Genomic DNA, 21,743 nt, shown 5'->3' on the forward strand with positions numbered 1-21,743 from the left:
GATGGTTCATCCATACACCAACCAAAAGCTTGAGACCTTCACGATAAGTCCAATTGTACATGCTTAAATAACGTGATCAATTGTACTTTCAGTGCTCATCAACACATCCTGTAGCCATACTGAACACCAAGAACATTCTCCTCTTGCACAAATCTCTTAATGTTTGAGTAGCCCCCTGATCTTCTCTGTATGCAGACAAGCAGCCGTGGCTGAAGTCGCTCGCAAAGTAACAAAGTTACAGCTGAGTTCATTTTAAATAGTCTTCAATTTAAAAAAAATTGCAGTCTGATACAGAAGGCTAGGAGACCTGAACAATATGAAAGTGCTAGTCATTAATTTACAGAGATCAGGCATCACATAGCGCTATGACGTATCCAATATGCTACATATGAATACAGTTGTTGACACCTTATAAATGCCTCCGGTTGCCTTTCAAGGCTACTTGACAAAAATCAATAACCTTGGCTTGTATGTACATAAACTGGATTGTTTATGCAGATAAAACTGATATCACCACTACCAGAGGTATAATCTTACTACAGCCACATGGCCACGACAGTGATAATGTAATATTTAGTCCCATTATCAATTTCTTAAAGGTTAATCCCTCAATTTTGTTTAAGTGGGAAAGAAACAGGAGAGTTGTCGTCGTGGCAGCAGTCCCTCCTGGACTCCAGAAGACAGTGTTGCTCAGAGCATTTCCTCTTGCATCGTGCTCAAGTTCTTGGTTTGTTTTCCCCAGCCATTGGTTGCATTTTGGTTGCTGTCCCACATCTTCTCGCGCTATTTCCCCCGATTGATAAGACTGAAGAATGACTGAGAAGAACCAGTTCTGGAACCACTACTTAAGGGAACAACACAAGCTTTTTTTCTCACTTCACTACAATCAGTCACAGAGTAATAAAAAGTAGAGCGGGTGACTCAATTCATTCCAGGAGCGGTGCCTCCAAAGTCAAAACTAGGTGGCACCACTGGCGCTGTGAACCTGTACCCGCCGTGTTTCTCGATCATCTTGGATTCTGGAAGTTGAAAATATGAATCAGTGCTAAGAATTCTGGGACAGCACCAAGTATACGGTAATGAATGGTAGTAAAATAAATTTTAAAAAAGTGGACAATTAAAATTCTCACCATGTGCTGCCTGTCTCTGGTCTGCAAGTGTGCCAATGTCATGAAGCTGTTTGCCTTGTTCTTCATCAAGGGCTTGAGTTAGTGCCTGGTACCAGGCTGGGTCACGTGACTGAATATCTGCACACGGGTGATAATGAATCATCAGCGAATCATTGAACACTGACTACACCATTCAGTCATTTGGATTTAAAAGATGAGCTGGACCAATTGTCTTACTCTGTAGTATGGCTTTAAAGATCTGATACTCGTCCACAAAATTGTCTTCGTCGTCTACCGCTGTAGTGTAACCCTCGAGTGCAGTCTCCTCAGCATCGTCTTCCTCCCAGTCTTCGTCGTCTCCATCCTCTCCTGCCTGCTTGGCAAGCATCTCGAGATATTCCTGACCTTCCTCATCAATGTCGTCCTCATCACTGCCGAGCTCGGCTACATTCAGACAAAAGTGAAGGGATCAGGTGTAAGCATCACAGAAACACCCAAGAGCTGCCCCTCAGAAGCAATACGCCAATGAAAACCCTAAAACTAAATCTTTTACCATTATCATCGTCGTCTTCCCCATCTTCGTCGTCGTCGTCATCATCCTCATTCTCGTGCTCTGCTCGGCAGGCGTACGCCCTCTTGAGACCGCTGAAAAGCAGGATGGCTGCTGGAAGAAGCTGGCCAGCAACCTGGTTGATAGCCTGGGGCCTGTGCTCCAGGTCAATGAGGGCACACAATCCCAGGATACACATCTTCCTGTCATGGAGGCTGTTTGGAAAACACATTAAAAATCACATTACGTTGAGCTCCTCAGTCTGAATGAGACATTAACAATGGAGGAGAGCTAGGGAATCCTGTAAGGAGACAAATTTTACCCCCCCCCCCCAAAGAAGGGCAGCAACAAAAACAGCCCACTGCAACAAAGTGAAGACTGGAATAAACAGTAGATCTTCACATATTAGTAGATCTTCACATATTTGCAGTTTTGCATTTGTTTCGCTTCATATTCGCAGATTACTTTTCTCTGCTTAAATTGTAAATGATTCCTATTGATATTTGAGTAACTTAAATAGTGCCATCAAACCATATCCTATCTGCAGGTTTGGTTTGGGGAGTTTGCAGCTATGAATCCAGTAGAGCAGCGGCCCCCAACAGGGGAGGGGTGGGGGTTTCGTACATTATAGCGATATAATTTCTTATTTATGATGTGTTGTGTAAAACCAAAGACGGGAACATCAAATTGAAAGCACAAAAGGAATGCAGATCCACCATCCACCAGTACGAGCCTGGAGTTTGTTTTTCAGAGAGAAGATTATTCACCGCTGTTTGATGTGTGTGGTAACAGTGTGCGAGCTTGAATTAACTTGAAGTTGTGCACGGTAACGTCATCAAACCAATCTTTATGCATTCCCACAGAGTATTAGCATTTGGAAGCAAATATGTGTGAAAGAAAAACGGTAAAAATTCAGTATAGTTGTCTGTGCTGCGTGGGATACAGTTTGTCACAATGGTGTGTTCAAGGGCCGTCGACCAAATTGGGCTCGCAACAAACATATTCACGCAAACTAATGGGATTTGTAACTGGATATAATTTTGTAGTTAAAATAATGTCCCATATTTCCAAAATGTATATTCATTTACATACAATTCAATGTATTTATTTCCTAAATAATTCTTTAAATCATTGCACCTGAAAGCTTCCCACGGACCAGTGCTTGGGGACCCCTGCAGCAGAGGGTGCTGGCTCAAATCAATTCAATTACATTTTCCATCACCAGAAAATGCAAATTTTCAACAAGATGCGATGTGTAACTGCAGCCTTTGTACCTACAACACGGTACACCTGTAAGTGTTTCTTAATGCATAAAACTGAATTTCAAATGAAATTCAAATTTCAGAACTTTGTCGTAGGAAATTAGCTTCTCTGACCCTCTCAGTCACATGGGCTCAAGCTGCTCTCTACACAGACACCCCCCACACTGTTTTCAACATCAATGCCGAGTCTTCCTGGAGCTGCTGTGACTTAGTCCCAATGATTATCGTGATGACCTGTATATATCACGAGAAAGTGAAGAGTCTCTCGCTTCAGGAACTACTGGAATAACTTCCATAGTTCAAGACTTACCGTAATGTAAAAATATAATTGCAAATCCTACTACCAGGTACAGCTTCGATGTTAAAAGACTTTTTAAAAAATAATAATTTGGAAATGTGTACGGCGGGTGAAGCAGAACCAGTCTTTCTAGCCACACAGTATTTAGTAAAAGATAAGATTTATTTATGCTAAAAATGATCTTACCCGAGGAAGCAATCGACATCCTTGAGCCACTGGCTGATGAAGTGGTTTGTGATTGGCTCAGTGTTGTTGGGGAATCGTAGATTCTCCAAAGTGTTTAGGAGAAGAGGAGGACTGTAGTAAAGTGCAGCAATGGCCACCTGCAAGCACATCGTTCTCAGCTCGCTGGTCTTCACCTCCCGTGTCAAACGCTCCAGTGCAGCAGCCACAAATAAGGGCACAACCTAAAATTACATAAGTAGAATAGTATACCAATATAGTAGATCTATGTTGTGTGCAGTATCCAGGAATTATAAAACTCAAAACGTGACATGACAGACCTGGTCAATGCCACGACCTTTGCATTGCAGTATGATTACTTCCAGTAGCTTGGCTGCATGGCACTCAGGGTCTTCGCCTGGATCGCCTGTCAGGACCTTTGTGAGATCACAAGACAAAAAGGTCAACCATCTGATCACAGAAGTTCAGTAGCATTTATTACATGGAGACATTATACCTTCTTGCACATGTCATACATAATTTCCAGGTATTTGGTGTCAGAGAGGAGGGTGTCTGTATCAACTGTTACATAGTTGTGAAGGAGAGGCATCATATCTGAAATAGAGACAATTGTTCACACAAGTGAATTTCCATGCCAGTGCTTGTGGTTATAATCATAGCAAAACTTGATACAGTAAGGATATTTGGTGTGGATCCGGATTATCAGCAAGCATAAAAAGATAGCATTGTGACAATACAGTAAATGCTTGTTCCAGTGTATTAACCTGTGAAGTAGTCAAATCCATCTTGCTGGAAGACTTCATACACCAATGGAAGGAGCTGCCACATTTGTGGTGACACCTGCTGGCAAGTCAGGCTATGAGCTAATGACAGGATTTCCTCATAAAACTCTGGAAAAAAGGAAATATATATATATATATATATTTATGGAGGTCTACATACATTGAGTACACAGCCAGTATATTTGCAACAACATATAAGTTAATGTATGCAGTCTGTGCCTTTTTCAGCAGAAAACATGAGACAAAGGATTTCTTGACATTAAAATATGCCAGTGAGCATTGGGAGCAAGGTGCAGACAATGTGGTTGAACATGAAGAACTGGACCCCAGCTTACCCATTACGTGTTGTTGCAGTACGGTGCCTATCACCTGCAGACAGATGCCCTCCAGTTGCTGTGTGATCTGCATCAGGTTAAATGCGATTAGAGTTAAATCAGAAAAGAGAACTCTCAAGATGCATGAGAACAGCTTTACCAAGGCAAGTCAGACAACTAACAACTTACCTTGATTACATATTGCTCGTGCATGCAAATAGTAGTTCTACATGAGAGACAGTTGCTTGAAAAAATGTATTGCAGTGTTTCTTATTCGTTTGTGCAAATCAAGGCTGCTTTGTCATATCTAATGGCATTTGGCTTGAACGACTGTGCTTCAGAAGACAGTGGCAGCAGGCCTGGGCACTATTTCTAGCTCCTGCCCCAATCTGAGTGCTTTCAGAACATGCGAGAACAGAGCATGTTCCAAGGAGCTGGTGGGTGGCTGAAGTGTGTTACCACAGAAGCGACAGCAGACCAGAGGAAGTGGTACTGAGATAATCCAGCAGCGTGTGTGTGTGTTTTGTGTGTGGGTAGCCTGAACAGTGGCTTTACTGATCACCTCTTTGTGGTCCTCCACCACACTCAACAATGTGTCGATGGTGTTGAGAATGCCCATAGCCGTCACAGCCTTGTCATCTCCTCCTTCCTCATCAGGCCCTGTCTGAATCACCTGGTTGAACGTCATAGCCTGCCAGAGAGCAAAGAGAGGGGCTTGTGATTGTGTCTGGAGGATCTATACCCTCTTTTATCATTAGTAGTGTGTGTGATATATTTCCAAACTCCAACTGAGAGAGCACCATCCTTACAAATCATTTTTCAATCCCTTAGTGGTTTAGAAGAGGCTGTGTCACATGAAATGACACCAGCACACATTGCATAAAGATTGCACTTACCAAGTGCTGTGTCATCTCAACCGCGATGGGAGTGACCTCCTCACTGTATTCACAGATCATCTTCTGTATGACGTTGGTAAGATCATCGTTTTCAGTCTCCCTGACAATATGCAGCAAAGCCTGCATCACCGGCCGAATGAAGGGAGTGATGTATTCTTTGGCTGAGGTAAACAAACATATACACACGGGCGTTAAGGAGGACTGAAATGACTCTTGAATTGTACATAGGAGTCACAGAACCAGCAAATGATGATGCATTGTTTGATCACCTTTCTCCTGGTTGCTAATGAGAACCTGCAGGGCAATGGCAGCCTCCACCTTCACTGGCATCTCATTGTCATTGATTAGACAGAGGCGGGTGAGCTCCAGAGCAGTTTGCAGGTTCTGGTCACTTTTGAACCTCACCTCACAGAAATACTGAAGCACCCAACATGCCTAAAACAAGGTTTGGCATATACTTAAAACACAATGAAAAACTGACCTAGACCATAACATTTAAGTATTAATTCAATATAGCGTAATTGAGAACTGTCAATGAACAATCTTCACTGTTCACATTTTCACTTACTCTGGCTCTCATGTAGCCCAGTTCACTGTGGAACAGGGGGAAGACGTGATTCTGCAGCATGAACTCCATCTGGTCCTTATAAATCTTTTTCTATGTGAAGAAACAAATTATTGTGTTACTGAAAGCCACGCGCTTTACAAGATGTTTCCTGTTCAATTAGGATGTGCAACTTCCAAGGTTACTTTGGACTTTATCATTGGTTCACCACTACAACAAAAAAAAAGCAAAAAAAAAAAAGCAGTGCTACATTAAGAATGCCCGGTAAAGAACTTTCCCATGTAATTCTTCTTTACATATGGGAGTCCGCTTACCTTGAGCAGGATCTCAGCCAGAGACCCTATCATGTGGAGGCCACCATCTTTTTTTCTGGGATCAGTGGCAGGATCAGTGAGAATCTGGTAGCAGAAGCCCATTGTCTTTTGCAGCACCTAAACAAAATAAGACAGATACTATAGCCTTAAAAGCATCACTCAAACTTGAGATCAACTCAAATTGTCAGTAAAAAGGCAAATAAACAGACCTCTTTTCTTTTATTGCAAGCAGTAAAGAGGAGTGTCTGGGCAGCTGTTGTAGGAGAAATGAAGTCCTCGAATACATCTGAAGTGGGCCAAAGGGACAAATACTCATCAATGACCCACTAAAATCCTTTACAACGGGAATTTAGCAGTATCCTTTGCGTACCAAACTTCATGCGAATGTATTCATAGGGGTCCTCTTGCCACCGCTCCTCATCACTGTCTGTGTAACACATGAGGGGGAAAACCACATCCTGAATGATGCCCTGAGGGACAAAGATAAGACGACAGAAATCAGTATCATGGTAGAGAAAAGACAAAGAGGTGGAAAAGACACTTTAATGTTGAAGGTACCCATCTTAGCTCATTATTATGTATTTATTAAATATGATTTTTAAGGCATCAACCAGTTTGCAACACACGTTATTGCATCAATAGCTCAGATTCCCCCACAGCTTGGGCGCCAGTATACAGCTGCAAGACTGATATTACTAATCTATGCTTAACTCTAATGTTTGGCAGTCATTTGTCAACAAGAATTTGCAGGCTTCACAATGAACGTACATAGTGATTGTGTACCTGAATGTGTGGTTTGAGGTTTTTCCATGTGAGAGCATGAGCAATCCCCTGGTTGACATAGTTGAGTGTTTGCTGGAGCACTCTAGGAGCCACATATTGCTTTTCCTTGTACTGATACAAGACTTTAAGCAGCACCTAAAAGCAGACAAATGAAGACAATTACATTACATTTGCATAATTACGTTTGACTGGAGAACCGTTGTTTACATCACAGCTCCTGATCCATACCTGCTGTGCTGGTACTGCATATTCCTTGAGGAAAAGTTCTGCAAACTCTGTGTACTCTTTGGTTGTGTTACCTGGGCTTCCATATCTGCAGGAAAGGTATAACATAAGTGACACCAACGACATGTCACAAGACCTTCATGACAGGATAACCTTATACCTCTCAAATAGCCTAGCCAAGATGTGAAGGGCCCACTTCTTACACTTCCACCAGGGCAGCTCGGGCCTCTCCTCTTCATCAACTTGCATTGTCTCCTGAACCAAAAACACTAGCCCAGTCAGTGCATAATACAGAAGTGCAACAGTGTGCAAGAGCTCTTTCTAAATCTTGGTGGAAGATATAGGATAAAATCTCACCGGAGGGACATCTCTGTCCACTACTGTCTTGAGAATCTCCATCCATTCTGTCAAGTTCTGTCTGTTGATGAGTTCCAAGGGAAGGTTATACTGTGCACACAAGAGAGCAAAGTCACTTTAAAAATTCTCAGCTGTCGTAGGAGAAATGAAGTCCTCGAATACATCTGAAGTGGGCCAAAGGGACAAATACTCATCAATGACCTAATTTACCTAATGTGTTTGTCATAAGCATAGGGCACTTTCATAGATATATTGTGTACACACACACACACACCATTTTTAAAAAAAAAACCTGGAAGCACACAACACAAGCATTTTCAAGAAGTACCTCAGAGAAAGTGGGTCCTGTCGTATTACCTGGAAAAGAGCGTAGAGAATTTTGAAGATCTGTTTCTGTATGAGTACAGAATCAGTGGAGTGGTCTAGGAGAAGCTGAATGAAACGCTCTTTCAACATGGGCATGAAGATGTGCATGGCAGCCACCAAAGGCTGACGCTCCTCTGGCTTCTTGTATCTGATACATACAGGAGGACAAGTCAGCCACGAGCTCGATGGTGGCTTAATGTTAGGACACAACCACAGACTTACTCATAGTTTTTGACTAGCTGGTAAAGGCAGAGTAAGATGCCCAGCCATCCTGCACTGTTGTCAGACTGCAGGTAGAAACCGATCTTGTCCACGATAGTTGTCCACTTGGCTGGGTAGTCGTGCTTGATCATGTGGTGGATACACGTTGTCAACTGGACCCTGTCGGATACAAAACGGATAGGCTTTATGCTGTCAGCCAGAAAAATGGAAAGTGTTCAGAGGCTGACAGGACAACAGTCAAACAGGTTCTTTACAAACAAAACAAATACTTGCTCACTGCAATCATCACCCAAATATTTACTTTGGGCACTTGGACATAGAACCTCACAAGTGGAATCATTTCTGACTTGTGCATAAAGTGTATATGGTCACCTGATGCGCTCAGGTGAGTGGATGATTGCCTCCACTATAGAATCTCGAATGAACTGCCGATCTTCCTCTGGAATCTTATTGATGGGTGTCTCTGTAGAAGAACCATCTCCATCGCACCAGTGCTGGGTTACCATGTTCTTAAGGTAAATCACACCTTCATGGAAAGCGGGAAAATTATGTGTTAGGAGGCAGGACAACAATTGACAATATCCAACCCTTAATGTATTAACATGTGAATAGTGAAATGTACATATTACTTTCCACAATGCCAAATTCCAGACAAAAGTAAATATCTTTCATGAATTTGATATGCCAAAAGGTTGTTATCGATCCGGTGTGTGTGTGTGTGTGTGTGTGTGTGTGTGTGTGTGGAGGGGGTAGGGGGGTGCGGGGGAGGCATGTGTTCATTTGCTGACACAAATGAACACCATACTACAGAACTCTTAAAAATAGTAACAAATTTTCGGCCTTTTCTTTCACGTCTTTCTCTTACACGTGATTACTCTTCTAAGGAGTTCCCACAGTTTTGACTTGTATCTGCGCATTGATCATTTAAAAAAAAACAAAAAAAAACATCTGATGGATTTTTCTTTCCTGTGTGAAAACTATTTCACATAACTCCTTGAAACAGATCAATAGCCTCACCAAGGTGGGTGTAGGTAGCTAGTCACACTGCCGTAAGATGGCTGATTTGTGACTAGAGTGGAGTGTACAGCAGGAGTGAAACAATTCCAAGAAATCAGAGCACCTCGATTACAAAAAAATAATCAAGGCATTTTGTCTGCCTGGAGAAATCCTCACATGTGCTTATGTCACCAACGCTCTTACATCGCCAACGCAGAGGAAGAAACGGATGTAGGGTTGAAGAAGCGGGAAGATGGAAGAGGCAAGGGAAAACAACAATAATGTTGGAAGGGAAACAACAACAACAACAACAACAACAAAAACACAGAACATGTCCAAAGTGTGGGAGAATTTCCGGCTAACAGCAAGTTGAACACTGACAGGTATCGGGCACGTTGTCGTGTGAAAAAGTATTTGCCCCCTTCCTGATATTATTTTGTATTTTTTGCATGTATATCACACGTAAATGTTTCAGATCATCAAACAAATGTAAATATTGGTCAAAGACAACACAACTAAACACAAAATGCAGTTTTTAAATGAAACTAAAATATGGAACAGTGGTCAACTTTCCCAGGTGTGGCCAGCCAACCAAAATGACCCTAAGAACGCAGCGACGACTCATCCAAGAGGTCACAAAAGACCCTACAACAACATCCAAAGAACTGCAGGCCTCACTTGCCTCAGTTAAGGTCAGTATTCATGACTTCGCCAAAAGAAAGACACTGGGCAAAAACAGCCTGCATGGCTCCAAGACGAAAACCCTGTGGTCTGTCAAAACAAAAGTAGAATTTTTTTGGAAGGTGTGTATCCCATTACATCTGTAACGGTAATACCGCATTTCAGAAAAAGAACATCATACCGACGGTAAAATATGGTGGTGGTAGTGTGACGGTCTGGGGCAGTTTTGATGCTTCAGGACCTGGAAGACTTGCTGTGATAAAAACGAACCATGAATTTTACTGTCTACCAAGGAGAATGTCTGGCCATCTGTTCGTGACCTCAAGCTGACAATACTGCGTAATAAAGCAAAGAAGTGTGTGCCTCACTCTTAGTTGAGAGTAATGTGTTCCACAACAGTAGGTTTCTAAATTTTAGTTTCAACACGGCAAAAACCCAATATCTTATAAAGAATATTTGTCTTATTTCTAGTAGGCCTGTCCAAGTTTATGAGTTATAAATGCACAACTATCAACATAATTTAATATGTAATATGTAATTTAGTCTTTGTAATGTCATTTAACTCATTTTTCTCCTTTTTCTGTAAATCACAGTCTTGGATGGATAAATTAATCCACAAGTCAGCTGTATGTAGTCCATCAGATCCAAAAAATTCTGTTTGTTCCTATGCACAATGTCAATTTAAGAAATGAAACTGTTGATTATCTAAAAAAATTGGTCGTTAATTGTTAAGTGAAATTTCTTATTTTCTCTTGTGCATTTATAATTGCTCTTTAACCAAGCAAAAATGTTTTAAATCAAAGGAATTTTCAGTCGAATACCCAATGACTAAAATATTCGATGGCTGCAGCCCTAGTGTACAGTGCAGAGTTCAAACAAAATTTTCTGGAAAACACACCTGAAAAGGAAACAAGAAACTTGGGAGGTCGAACCACCATCATGCGTGATGCCACATGAGACGTCAGCATATCACGCTAGACTTCAGCAAATGTTGCTTGACTTCAGTCAGGTGAACAACACAGGATTGACACCAGAAATGTTCCTGTGGGTTTTATGTTTTGGGATACCACCAAGAGAGTACAAATGATGGCTAAGAGGGAAACTGTGATAACCGCATGCCCAGTAACTGAAGGAAAGTGATCCATGTCTGTGTTCTGACTAATAAGTGCCATACTGTATGGCTAACCAGCTAAACGGTACAATTGGGTCACAGTCAACCAGGTAACCTATTTATATTGATATGACAGTAAGACTGTTAGAGTGATGCACAAATACAGGTGCCTTCAGCAATCCTTTCAACACACTTCTGTTTGCTCCATCTACATCAAACCGAAAGGTGTGCGATTTGATTTTTTTATTATATATTGTTCACCTATTTTCCCACTTGTATGAAAGAATGTTCAAATGTTATCTGTAAATTTGTTTTCTGTTGGTTAGAGTTGACTCTGGAAATACTTATTTCTCTTTACCTTACCAGTTATAGGAAAAAATGTTTTAAATATGAACAAAAGGTTGGTGAACGCTACAGAATGGCTTGTTTGACTTTCGAGGTTTCAATATTATATTGTTTGCCTTAAACAATCCCCCCGGCAATGTTTTTTTTTTTTAAATACATTTTCAATAGTACAGAAATAAGTACATACTGTACATATAAACTACTAAGATTTAACCATTGGAAAATGACTTTGTATTAAACATTTCCTACACTTAGCCCAGCATAAACAAGTGTTTGAATGTCAACATCAGCTTTCCCCCGCTTATCCTCTTTCTTAAATTGAATCCACTATGATACAGGAAAAGCAAATGACAGTAAGGTCAATAAATATTATACTGGTTGCCACTCACCTGCTTGCCTGACAGGCAAATCCAGCTGATCAGTCATGGTGACACGCAACAGAGTGGACAAAAAGTTTACCTGGGTGTGACCCTACAAATCAGAAATGGAAACAAATTTAGGCAAAGCATAAAATAAAAAAGCTCTGATTTAAAAAAAAAAAAAACAACAACACACACGAAAAGTGTTAATTTTGTTCTATTTGAATTAAATACTTCCTGGTTTTATATATTTCATAAATTAATTAACACAATAATCTGTTTAATTGTAGGGAAAAAAGCACAATGAAAGCACAATGTAGTTTTGAGAACATTTAAACTAAAACAATAAAACTGTCACAATAAAATGCTGGAATGAGGAGGGGTCAGTCACTGCTAATTTGGCCTATAAAGTGACACACGTAGATTTTAAATTTAGAGTAAGTATGGCCAGTTTTTAAATTTCCGCAACAATTCTGCTCAAAATGAACAGTGCATGTTCTACATTCCAATATTTTACAATGCTTGTTCAGTCACTACCTGGCCATCTTCCACAACCAACAAAAAACAGCCCATGACTAAGCATAGGTCTGTATTTAGAAACTGTGCACTTGAGCAGAAGGACTCCATCCTCCCCCAGACAACATGCTTTTCACTCTCTGTACAACTTGATGACAAGTATAGGATTTCTACCAACACAATGACAAATTTGACACTGCTGTATGTGCAAAATCACAGCTATGCAACAATTGTGACTCATACAAAATAATCATCGACAGCGCCATAGAACAGCATGAAAATACATCCAGTTCATCGTGGCATAAAATACATAAAGTTACAGTCGCACAGCTCAAAGAAAATAACACTATGTATGGAGAAACAAAGCAGTGGCACTTAATTAACGGGACGTCCAATACTTCACGCAAGGTTACTCTTAACCTTGCTGATGTCACCAGTAAGAAAGTCGTGTACATACAGTTTAAAAAGCAATGCAAAAATATAACTTCTTCGAAAAGCACAATACGCGTGACAAAAACAAGGTCATTTTAAAAATCGTATTCGCTCTCCTGTTTTGTTACGCAACCCCACAAACGTGAAATGTTTAAGCACTTGACACTTTTTTAAAGCGTTGACAGTAGCCACTGTAGGCTGAAATAATGTGATGTAAAACCACATACAAGTAGGGACAACGCAACTACTGTAGTGCCTTATACTGAAACAACGCATTGTTGCTAACTTGACACACTTCGGTCAAATCCGCGTATGGAAATAACGACGAGAATTATCAGGAATTGTTGGCATTATAAACACTGTAGTAGTGAAAGTAGATGCTTTCGTTCAAGAATACTAAACATGCATTTTTCATTGCTTTCAGGCTTGTCAGTGACACGTGAGCAGCAGCTATGTAGCAGAGCTCATCCAACAAGTAACCTCCGGCTAACTTAGCTATTTGTTAGCTATGGCTAAAGGGACTCTTGTTTGGCTTTAATATGCACAACAGCTCAAGTCAAAAAATCACCACATTTCACCGTCTGTTTAGACAGTTTTCACTTCCTCTATAGGCGTGTGGTATAGTGGCGTAATCTTTCTTTGATTGAGAAACGACAAGGTAGCCAGTTTAGCGTTAGCCACACAGCTGGCTCATTGAGCTAGCTCTAGCGATAGAGTCCAGGTATCTGGATTATTAGTATGACATTTAAGGTGAGTTGCTATTTGTGGTGTGAGAGGCAGTCTGTCATTATAGGAGGGGAATTTCGCACTTGAGCAATCGAGGTGCCAAGCCTGCGTGGTGGCACCATCTTGATGTTGTGAGCGACCGAGGCCCGATGCGAGACCGCGCCACAACTGCCATCACCCATTTAAGAGCTCAACATGAAGCCTAACTTTGAGCCTCACCTCGTTAAGTTTTCTTTCCGCTGCCTCTCGCAGATTGGGGTCCATGGTGCCCCGCAGGGCCTCGACCAAAACCTCTGGATCCATCGCAAAAACTCTTGCTTGCGGCTCGGATTTAGGCAATTTCAGATGTCTTATCAGTTCCCAGGCACTGCGCACATGGACGCACAGCTCTCCGGTTACCCGGCGCGAAAGGAAGAAGCGAATGAAGTACCCGGATAGATCAGCGCCAACTTTGTGCAAACGAATATCCGGCTGCGCCTGCACACCAGTGGGAGTTGTAGTTTTTACTACAATTGTAACATTAAGACTTATCCACTTCTACATGGTGCTTCGCCATGCAAAAACAACGAATGATTCATTGACATATATTTTCACTTAAATAATTGTTCACTTGTTTTTTTTTAACAAGATAAAAATATTTTTCAGTGTTTATTAGTCGCCCATAATCCAAAATGTGGTCATTTTTCCCCAGATGATCACGTTGAGTTTAAAGACTTATGTTGAAAAATGCGCAGTAATATGAAAAAGGGGATGACAACTAGTAAATTTCAAAGCAAATTGATGTAATCACCTTTGTGACGCCATTGTAAAGTCACTTATGCAAACAGAAGATGGACACCTTGACGCAAAGTACAGTAGAAAATGTCAGAGGAGAGTGAGCATATTTGTAAATCAGAATGGAAACTAAAAACATGTGACACAGAGTTTACAAATTGTCAAAACCAACTTCCAATGTTTTTTCATGTCGAATGTTAAAAATAACTGAAAATTAAATATAAAAAATGTAGACAGGTAGATATTTTTTAAAATGTCTTGCTTCTCTAATCAAAACAGGAAAGATGATGGATGAAAGAATCGAGTTGGCACTATTGACTGGTAAGGACCTTGTTTAAAAAAATTAACAATTTCTAACAAAAAAATCCAATAAATGTATTTAATGCAAAGAAATGGCAACTTGTATTCTTCTCAGTATCAGGGGGATACGTGGGAAAACAAGTCAATTGGTATAATATGATGTGTTCCAGTTGGGGGCGCTGTTCTCAATCGTACGAGTTAATGCAGTCGACGTGAAGGTCAAGGGTCGTACTGTGTAACGTGTCAGCAGACTGTCACCATACCGGTGTCTTCTGTTTCTCTGCTGACTCTTACACAAATTGTCACCCGTCGTTGTACTGGCACTTTATCCCAGAAAATGGCCACAAAGCGGGGGGATAAACGAAACAGTGACGGCTTGGTGTTGTCACAGGAGGAAGTGGGCGCTAATGCTAAGGACTCCATAGCACTGACAGGTAAGGGTATGCTTGTAAGGGCTAACTGTCATACAATGTGTTTTTAAATGGTAAAATATTAAACCACCCGGAACAAGAGTTTATCCCATTTTCTCTGGGAATGAAGATTTTGTTTGGACTTCCCTGTTGGAACACGCTGTTCTAGTTGAATGTAGCTAACCACCTGAAAACTAGGTAAGGTTAGCTTAGCATAAGAACAAAAAAAAAACATACGCTGTCATGTTGCGGTGTAGTTAGGAGTGTAGATGTCACGTGATTAGCCTAACAGAAGACCATTGCGAAATCTTGTTTTTAACACACGTGAAATAAACAAAAGACTTTTTGACGATTTATTCCATTCAAATATTTAGCTCAAGATGTCTGATGAATCACCTTCTGATTCATATGTGAGGATGCTGTAATGCACTAGAACTGTTTACGCTTCCCCTACTTCTTGACAAATATTTTCTAGAGTTTATAGAGTGCTTACTGTCGGAAGTAAAAATCCATGTTGCCTTTCGTATAGCTTAAGTTATGTTTTCCATCATTTTTTTTCAAGATTCTGCGCCTCACTCTTTGAAAACCCACTGCTCTCGAACCAGTCAATTATGTGTCACTACAGCACCCAGGACACAGAGGAACCCTTTTAATCATTAAACGTAAACATTAACTTGTTCAAGCTGAACCACTACACACAAAAGTGATGAAATTTTGGTAAAACATATACCCCAAGTGTGTTGTCTGTACTGTATTTTTCTGACAAATACGTCACATGATGGTGCCGTTATTAAACCTCAAAGTTTGACCCCATACATTGGATTGACTTGACATTTCTCACACAGCTCAATGCATGTTTTCCAAAGCACTTTAAGCACAACTCATAGGGAGTAACATAAATTACTTTTACAGTCCATTGCTACCCACTTTAAGATGGGTTTAATTACTGATCACGAAGTTAATGTAATTCATCAAATAAAGTAGGCAATCCATACTCTGTATTTGCTATTATTGTTATTCATGCAATCCAAACTGGTGCTGAAATTGTCAAGTTTACTTACTATTTGTATAGAAACAGGAGTTATCGCAACTTAAGACACTTGACATTGAGGAGATATACATCCACGCTCTTCATACATTAAAGAAAACTAACTGAACCCACACATGTGCGAGCATTTGAGCAAGGAAAAACAACCAATCTCCTTTCATCTCCTTTAGTCGGTTTAAGATGATATGCAGCTGAAAAGTTAATTTTCCCTTGAACATACCATTTTGTTACCATGGAATAAACAATGTACAGTATGATAATTGTAAACTTGTCAAAAGTTATGCAAATTCTTCTTTTCCTTGCTTGCAGACGGTCGTCATGTTGCAGGTAGCTCAGCCCGCATGTCTCTCCTCATTCTGCTGGCTATCTTCACCAGTTCAGCCTCAGCCATGTATCTGGTCTACAGGAACTTTCCAGAGCTTCCTGAGTAAGTAGCTTCATGTTGTCTTGGTAACCCGTGCAGTTATACAGTACAGTGAATTTACGGTGAGATGTTGTGGTTTTGTGTTCACTGTGATGACACAGCAACAAATGTGTCCTACATACATTGTTTTGTGCAGTTTCTTTTGAAGCAGGCGGCACGATTGAGGTCAGTCACTATGCAGGATATCAAAACAGACTGTAGTGAACTTATTAAAAAAGCTTTGTCACCAGTAAATTAAGAGGCTCTGAATTTTCTTTACCATAGACATCGAACGCATTTCTAACACATTACAGTAAATTAATCAGAGGTTTAAAAGAGTCGGTTGTGTGGAATCTATTTAATGGCTGGTGTTTTAACGAAGAAAGTCACCATTTGATAATCTGTCATTCTGGAAGCCAAAACTACTTTGTAGTCGACTGATGTTGTCAAATATTTTTTTTTTAGTGATGAAATGGAGAAAATCAAGATCCCCAAAGACATGGATGATGCTAAAGCTTTGGGAACCGTCCTATCCAAATACAAAGACACTTACTACAGCCAGGTGTTGGTGGCCTACTTTGCAACATATGTTTTGTATCCTCAGGAAAAAAAGTGCACCCATTGCAACCAATTTGAACCCTTTTGCACTGTTGTGCATTATTACAACACTTTTATTTCATTGAATCTGTGCAAGTCTCTATGATGTTTAATGTCTCAACAAAAAAAAAACCTTGACACCTCTATTAGCCTACAGACATTTGCAATCCCTGGATCCATTTTCCTCAGCATCCTGTCTGGATATCTTTACCCATTCCCCTTGGCTCTCTTCTTAGTCTGCTTGGTGAGTAAGAAATCTTATTAGTAGACTGTGAGATTGATATTGTATTAGTTTTTAAAACATATTACTGGGATACACTGGATTTATTTACATGTTCACATTTTATGTGTTTGTTGAATTTGGAATCCCAACAGGGCCTATTGTTGTATTTTATTGTAAATTGTTAACAAATTGAAGGCTTTTTTGTCAAACAGCTGATGAAACTGCTTTTCCACTAAGTTGTGGAAGTACACTGGATAAATTGTGCTTTCAATGCATTCAGAGTGACTTTGTACTTTGGGTTTGTGAAGGTGAAAAATGCAGCTGTCACTATGTTTGTGTGTCATGGCAGTGTTCTGGTTTGGGGGCCTCCTTTTGCTACATGCTTTCTTACCTGGTAGGCCGACCCATGGTCTACAAATATCTCACAGAAAAAGCCCAAAAGTGGTCCCAGCAGGTAAGAGTAACAGTGATTGAATGGGAATTGAACGCACATTTTAAAGTGGTAGTGATGTTCACAATGCTTCATTTGGATATGTCTTTATTAGTCCCACAAGGGAAATTCCATATATATATCGATCCGCTACATTTGTGAAGATCGGATAATATCGACTTCCGCCATGAGTTTGTAACTCTGAGCCACACTCCAACATGGTAGGTGCAGTAATGCGCCTTAGAGATGGTTGCAACTAGGGTCGCGCCACCCGCAAGAAGAAAACGCAACATCACTATGAAGACATGGCCGCGGTATACCGTGGTGAATTTAGTTTCACATTGGACGTTGGATATTGGGCTCCGTAGCTACAGGGGTAGTTCCCTTTCACTGTGCACGGACTGCTGCGTTATGGTGAAGGGAGCTCACACGAGAAGTGCCGCTCTAACCGCTGGTTGATAATAGGGACCTTATAAACACTACTAAACATGTCGAAAAGGTGGCGAAAAAACTTGAAAACTCCTGTTACGGAGCGTGAATGGAAGCTAGTTTAGCTAGGGTTCGCTTAGTTTATCTAGTGCAGCTGTGTGTGCGTGTGCGACTCAGGCTAGATTAGTGTATTTTCACTGTGTTGTGTTCTACTGCCTTAATGTAAAGACCATTTTACATTTCCCACTGACAACTTGCAGGTTCTAAGTGAAAAAAGACAAGAGGCACGTTTATCTTCCACCCGGCGCGTATCAACCGATAATTGCCATTCTCAACACACACAACACATTCTGGCTTTCAAAATAAGAACGCTCTTTGTCACATTTGTCATTGTTGTAAATGTGTAAACAAAATAAGGGTGTCATTAAAATATCTGAAATTAATAACACGATTGGAATTACATCTGTGACTCCGTCTTCCTTAATCACAAGCACGGCCATTACAGTTTGGTGAGGATTTTGTAGCAATATGTGCTGAGGCTGACATCCCATTAGAAAAGTTAGCTAAGCTACATCCATTTCTCAATTACTGGACAAAATGAACCAACGATCTATTGCATCAATAAATGTAAGGATGTTTGTATTTTCTTCACGAACATAGCACACACTCTATGCTGGTAAAATAAGTGGAAAAGGTAAAAAAAAAACTGATTTCTAAAAAAAAATGAAAACAGAGAAAACGGAATTTGGGGAACAAATGAAACGGATTTCATAGGGCCCTAAGAGAGTGTGTTTAAAAAAAAGTCTTATTCTAAATCACACCACAAATTGATCTATAACTATGTCAAATAATTAGTCCTACCCTAAAAGTATTTTGCACACCCAATTTTTCCAATTTTATATTTTATTGGATCATTTATTGGATTAGGGACCTGACTCACAGGGGTTTGTTACAAAAGCCAAACAATATTGTTGGTCATGCTGTGTAATAACAAAGTACATTCAGCAATACTTTGTTTGCATTATGTTTAATGCTTTGAAGAGCTATTGATAAGCAAATTAATTTCCACAAATTCATTTGTAACAAAAGCTTACTATTATTATCATATTTAAACAAAAAAACCAAAAAAAGATCGGTACCGGAACGGATCGACAAGACTATAAAATAAATCGGATCAGATCGGAAGCCAAAAAATGTGGATCGGGACATCCCTAATATAGGGATATACATATTTTAGAAAGCCATTAATTGATGTCTGCCTTGACTTACTTTTACTTACTTTTCATTGGCAGGTTGACAAACATAGAGGTCATTTAATCAATTACATCATTTTCTTGAGGATAACTCCCTTCCTTCCCAACTGGTTCATCAACATCACCTCGCCAGTCATCAATGTGCCCTTAGGGGTTTTCTTCATTGGAACCTTTTTAGGTAGGTATTTTGTGATTTTTTTTATTTTTTGTATTTTATCTGCAATAATTTTATCACGGAGTCACCTGTGTCGATCACAGGTGTGGCGCCGCCATCTTTTGTGGCCATCAATGCAGGTACGACACTGTACAAACTGACTACAGCTGGCGAGGCCGTGTCCTGGAACTCTCTGGCTGTGCTCGGCGTCCTGGCTGTGCTCTCCATCTTGCCCGTCTGCTTCCAGAAAAAGCTGCAGCAGAAACTAGAGTAGATCACTAAAGACCTCAGCACCTGATCTGCAGGCTGATTCCACTCCCAGTAACACACCCCACCCCCTCCTATTTACTCCAGATCCTTTGCCTCAGGAACGTGTGTCAAGTTGCTATGCCTTGGTCACAATTACTTGACATCCCGGTGGAAGGTTCTCCCGGCAATGACATGACAAACATGCCTCAATGGTCCACACAGTGTTGGTTTCTTCCTGATGTTTGAACTGGTCACCGTGCGAACATGTTTTATTTTCTGTGAATTACTTTTCTGATTGTGCACACCCTCTACATAAGAGAATGTGATTTTTTATTTAAGGCACTGCATTGACTGGTTTGATCCTTGCTTGACAGTTAAAGGCACTACTTTGCAGGATATTGAATAGAATCAATCACAATATTCAGCATTGTTTTCTTTAGAAAATGATGGCGCCAATGTCCTCCTTTTTAATGGGTTATAGTGTTACTGCTTTCTAAAAACAGCCATTCTTCCGGTGAATGACATCAACATCCTATTTGTAGCACCTAAACGTTCACTCCCTATCATGTTTTAGGATTATTTTGTTTTCTCTGTCTCTTGCGCCTAAAAAAAAAAAGCAATAACTGTCAGTGTCACTGTTGCGTTAAAAGTGAAGTTTAGTTGTTTTTTTTTAAATCTGGTGCTTGCTTAAGCAAATGTAAAAAGTGCAGAGGAGGAAATGAAGATGTACAGTCAAGTAAAAATGAAACTTGACCGTGATACAGTAAGCAGCTTTTGTTTATTTGATTCTTGAGTTCTACCTCTTAAACATGCCTGTATCTGCTGCCACATAGTACACATAGTATAGTAGTTTAGTTTTTCCCCCCAAATAACCAAAACTAGTAGAATTTCAAAACTATACATGTCTCAAGAACAAGTTAATGCCCCCTGTTTTGTGTTGAGGTTTGTTAATATAGGGACGATGATGCACGCCTGTATTTAAAGAGCTTATGTGCGTCTAGATCAGGGGTCACCAACGTGGTGCCCGCAAGCCTGATTTTCATTCAGGTTTTGAGTTAATAATGAAAGAACAGTAGAAAGAAATGCATTCTGAAATACAAAATGTGAGTTGTGGATACCAGCATTTTGTTAATGTTCTGGTAAAACAAGCATATTCGCTTTGTTTGGGTTTAAAATAAGCTTTGAAAATAAATGTTACAAAAATGAGTAGCTCTTGGCCATTTTCATTTTGTAAAAGTAGCTCTCACAAGGAAAAACGTTGGTGACCCCTGGTCTAAACCCACTACAGTGCTCCAGTACAGATTTGTGCCAACCAACTCTTTTTGGAAGGTCTAAATCTTGTCCCATTACGGTCATTAGAGTTTTTGATTCTGTTTTTGCCCTACTCTACCAACTAATGCAGTAAACGTACACACAGGCGAGGCGTTTTTATATAAGACTGCTTTAATTTTTTTAATCTACTTATTTATAGCGTTGTCAGATTTTGTATTTTATTCATTGGGTCATTTAAATGTCTTGATGTTAAACCGTTTTCTGTTAAGTACTGTAAGATTTTTTTTTTTTTTTTTTTAAAGCATTTTGAATGATAAACAGAAATATGCTAATCTAAGAAAATTTGCTCTCAGATATGTTCCTTTTCATTCATAAATGAATGAAAAACATGTTTTCCTCGTCAGAGCTTTGGAATTTGTTTCATGTTTCTCACTGGACTGGCTTAGAAGGAAGCTCTGTTTAAAGGGTCTTTCAATTGGTAAACTGATGAAACTGGGAAATAATGTCTTAATGAATAAACAATAACATTCTGTATCAAATTGACAAGCATGGCATTTTCTCTTGTTATCAAAGTGAGAATTTATCAAATTCAAACATATTGAGCGTGGAATTTCTCCCTGAAGCCCGCCAGCAATTCTGAACCCCTCAACCGTCACACTTATGTTGTTTTATTCCCTATCTCATAGCTATTACAAGAGTGATATTCAGTAAGTGTAATTTTTTTTTCTTTTGGAGATTGAAATTGTATGTGTGTGTGTGTGTTGTATCAGCTTTGCGAAATACCTGCTGAATTGATCTATTGCACTGTT

At 40.0% G+C, this 21,743-nt stretch overlaps 2 protein-coding genes across 2 annotated transcripts; one reads left to right on the plus strand and one right to left on the minus strand.

The window, feature by feature from the left end:
• Positions 1-246: 246 nt before the first annotated feature.
• On the minus strand, positions 247-13,813 carry ipo7 (importin 7). The gene is made up of 25 exons (XM_054771360.1): positions 13,612-13,813; positions 11,749-11,830; positions 8,599-8,752; positions 8,227-8,385; positions 7,996-8,152; positions 7,639-7,728; positions 7,442-7,536; positions 7,285-7,369; positions 7,057-7,191; positions 6,644-6,743; positions 6,483-6,559; positions 6,274-6,390; positions 5,963-6,052; positions 5,664-5,829; positions 5,395-5,555; positions 5,061-5,189; positions 4,520-4,586; positions 4,167-4,292; positions 3,899-3,996; positions 3,723-3,818; positions 3,406-3,626; positions 1,663-1,874; positions 1,347-1,553; positions 1,131-1,247; positions 247-1,019 (listed from the first exon to the last, which is right to left on the minus strand). The coding sequence occupies exons 1-25, from the start codon at positions 13,693-13,695 to the stop codon at positions 922-924; spliced, it is 3,123 nt and encodes a 1,040-aa protein (XP_054627335.1). The 5' UTR covers positions 13,696-13,813; the 3' UTR covers positions 247-921.
• Positions 13,814-14,666: 853 nt separating this feature from the next.
• On the plus strand, positions 14,667-21,473 carry tmem41b (transmembrane protein 41B). The gene is made up of 7 exons (XM_054770689.1): positions 14,667-14,900; positions 16,234-16,351; positions 16,793-16,921; positions 17,075-17,168; positions 17,497-17,601; positions 19,299-19,437; positions 19,518-21,473. Exons 1-7 carry the CDS (start codon positions 14,804-14,806, stop codon positions 19,685-19,687), a joined length of 852 nt encoding a protein of 283 aa, XP_054626664.1. The 5' UTR covers positions 14,667-14,803; the 3' UTR covers positions 19,688-21,473.
• The last annotated feature ends 270 nt before the right edge of the window (positions 21,474-21,743 follow it).

Source organism: Dunckerocampus dactyliophorus, chromosome 3 (assembly GCF_027744805.1).
Source record: "Dunckerocampus dactyliophorus isolate RoL2022-P2 chromosome 3, RoL_Ddac_1.1, whole genome shotgun sequence".
NCBI classification, from domain to species: Eukaryota; Metazoa; Chordata; class Actinopteri; order Syngnathiformes; family Syngnathidae; genus Dunckerocampus; species Dunckerocampus dactyliophorus.

Bases quoted from the DNA above. Each gene is read 5' to 3' on its own strand.
- ipo7 (XM_054771360.1), bottom strand. From the start codon at position 13,695: ATGGATCCAGAGGTTTTGGTCGAGGCCCTGCGGGGCACCATGGACCCC. The intron at 6,391-6,482 runs GTCTGTTTATTT...TATTTTGTTTAG, and splicing joins CTTGCAATAAAAGAAAAGAG to GTGCTGCAAAAGACAATGGG. The intron at 5,556-5,663 runs GTGATCAAACAA...TGTTTACCTCAG, and splicing joins CATTAGCAACCAGGAGAAAG to CCAAAGAATACATCACTCCC.
- tmem41b (XM_054770689.1), top strand. From the start codon at position 14,804: ATGGCCACAAAGCGGGGGGATAAACGAAACAGTGACGGCTTGGTGTTG. The intron at 16,922-17,074 runs GTATCCTCAGGA...CACCTCTATTAG, and splicing joins TACTTTGCAACATATGTTTT to CCTACAGACATTTGCAATCC. The intron at 17,169-17,496 runs GTGAGTAAGAAA...GTGTCATGGCAG, and splicing joins CTCTCTTCTTAGTCTGCTTG to TGTTCTGGTTTGGGGGCCTC.